At 46.6% G+C, this 1,733-nt stretch overlaps 2 protein-coding genes across 2 annotated transcripts in view; one reads left to right on the forward strand and one right to left on the reverse strand.

The window, feature by feature from the left end:
* Positions 1-922: 922 nt before the first annotated feature.
* T265_14000 (hypothetical protein) overlaps positions 923-1,733 on the forward strand; it is a gene marked incomplete at both ends in the record, with an annotated part of 4,411 nt that continues 3,600 nt past the window's right edge. Inside the window, 2 exons of the mRNA XM_009171585.1 lie at positions 923-1,032; positions 1,108-1,177. Coding sequence (XP_009169849.1) covers positions 923-1,032; positions 1,108-1,177 — 180 coding nt within the window. The remainder of the gene's footprint in view (positions 1,033-1,107; positions 1,178-1,733) is intronic.
* T265_06332 (hypothetical protein) overlaps positions 1,181-1,733 on the reverse strand; it is a gene marked incomplete at both ends in the record, with an annotated part of 4,062 nt that continues 3,509 nt past the window's right edge. Inside the window, 2 exons of the mRNA XM_009171565.1 lie at positions 1,181-1,300; positions 1,360-1,396. Coding sequence (XP_009169829.1) covers positions 1,181-1,300; positions 1,360-1,396 — 157 coding nt within the window. The remainder of the gene's footprint in view (positions 1,301-1,359; positions 1,397-1,733) is intronic.

A 1,733-nucleotide genomic window follows, 5' to 3' on the forward strand; every position in this document is an offset into this window, starting at 1 on the left:
TTCGTCCTGTAAGTGAAGCCAATCTATGCTGAAAAGCCGAGAAGCACTGTACAGCTGTTTCATCTTTATTGGGAATCATCAGCAGTACGCACCTCACGAAACTCGGAAGAGTCTCGAACCCGCGACCTCCCGGCTAGTAGTTTGAACACTTAACCGTTCGGCCACGAGTGCCTGATCAGCAGTGTGATTAACTCGCACTTAGACAGGATATAGCGCCGCTCATCCTTAAATCACGGGATTCACACCACGCGGTCACACATGCTGACTGGCTCCTCGATCGATGACATCTCAGACGGAAGTTTTGCTCATCGGGTGAAGTTTATTCTTCCCCTGAGATGCTTGTATATCGTTGGTAGTTTTAGGAGATTCGGGAAAAATGGTCGGTTGATGTCAGCGCTTTCCACGCTGTCAGTTTCTACCCACATCGCCCAACTGGGTGCTAGCAGTTTCCCCTCTTACATGTGTTACCCCAGCCCCAGGTCTCTCCGCTTCCTTTCGTCTTCTAGCCAACACAATCCTCTATCAAATTAAATTGAAATGGTTGTACGGAAGGAGACCATCAGTGTGCTCATCTGTCAGTGAGGATGACGACCAGATGTATGATACGAGGCACGGTTTGCTGTATTTCACCTAGGGGTGCGTTCACCCGGTGGAAGTAAGGTAACAAATTCTGGATTCGACCAAAGTATCTATGTTTTCGATGGCGGGGCAGTAACAAATGTTACATAACACTGGAGAAAACGTATGTATGCATCCTATCCGCTTGTAACATCAGTCTCTTGTTAATCAAACGAAACATATTTTCGTAAGACATTACGATTGGGTAGACTTTTGAGATACATGACATCGTAGAACTTATTCAGCTTATTCAGGGATGCACATGATGGTTGAAAAGTGAGGAAATGTTCCACGATTCTTGAAGAGCTGGTTAAAACGCTCATATCGTCGCAATCCTAATGTTGGGATTATTAGAGCACCGGGTATTTCTTCAGTGTCCGTAACCTCTAAGATAGGGGCGAGATGGCTCAAGTGGTTAGAGCGCGAATTTACTGACTGAGAGGCCCGTGCTCCGAACCCGACTTCTGCATCTCGACTTCCCCTGTCTAGGCTTGGGCAACCTGGTAGTATCCCAGACTTCGTGCCTGCTTCGTGTGGCATGGCAGCTAGCAGCGAAAGGGTGTTATATATTATAATCCCTAACCGGAGAGACGTAGTTGAGCCATAAGATGAAGGCTAGGACCTTTGCGTCCGAATTACGACAGTTCAATAGAGAATGAACAACGATGTCAGGGTCTTGACGCTAGAACGAGGGACACCAGTGACCTTACCGACTGGTAATTACATTCATATTACTCTCACGTAAACAGTTCTTCTGGTGTCCTCAGCAACCAATATTCTGAATCCAAACAATAACGGAGAAACCGAACCCGAGTTGTCCTTTGTTGAACTTGCTGGGATTTGAACCCCGGACACTTGACATGGGACCCATGCGTGCCAGTCCAACACACGATGAACACTTGAGCGACGTCAATTTTGGTATGTCGAATTTAGCAGGCCTGCCTTGATTTAATACACACTTACACTGGAATGTTCAACCGTGGTAGTGTGCACGGATGAAAAGTGAATCGGCTGAGATCGCCATGTACCGAAACGTGTCGATTGATGTTTCAGTTGACCGTTACTCGAAAATGCAGGGATGTTATCTGAACTTATCCGTTTTTGAAAGTTGCGAT

The sequence above is a fragment of the Opisthorchis viverrini genome, assembly GCF_000715545.1.
Source record: "Opisthorchis viverrini unplaced genomic scaffold opera_v5_125, whole genome shotgun sequence".
Lineage (NCBI taxonomy): Eukaryota > Metazoa > Platyhelminthes > Trematoda > Opisthorchiida > Opisthorchiidae > Opisthorchis > Opisthorchis viverrini.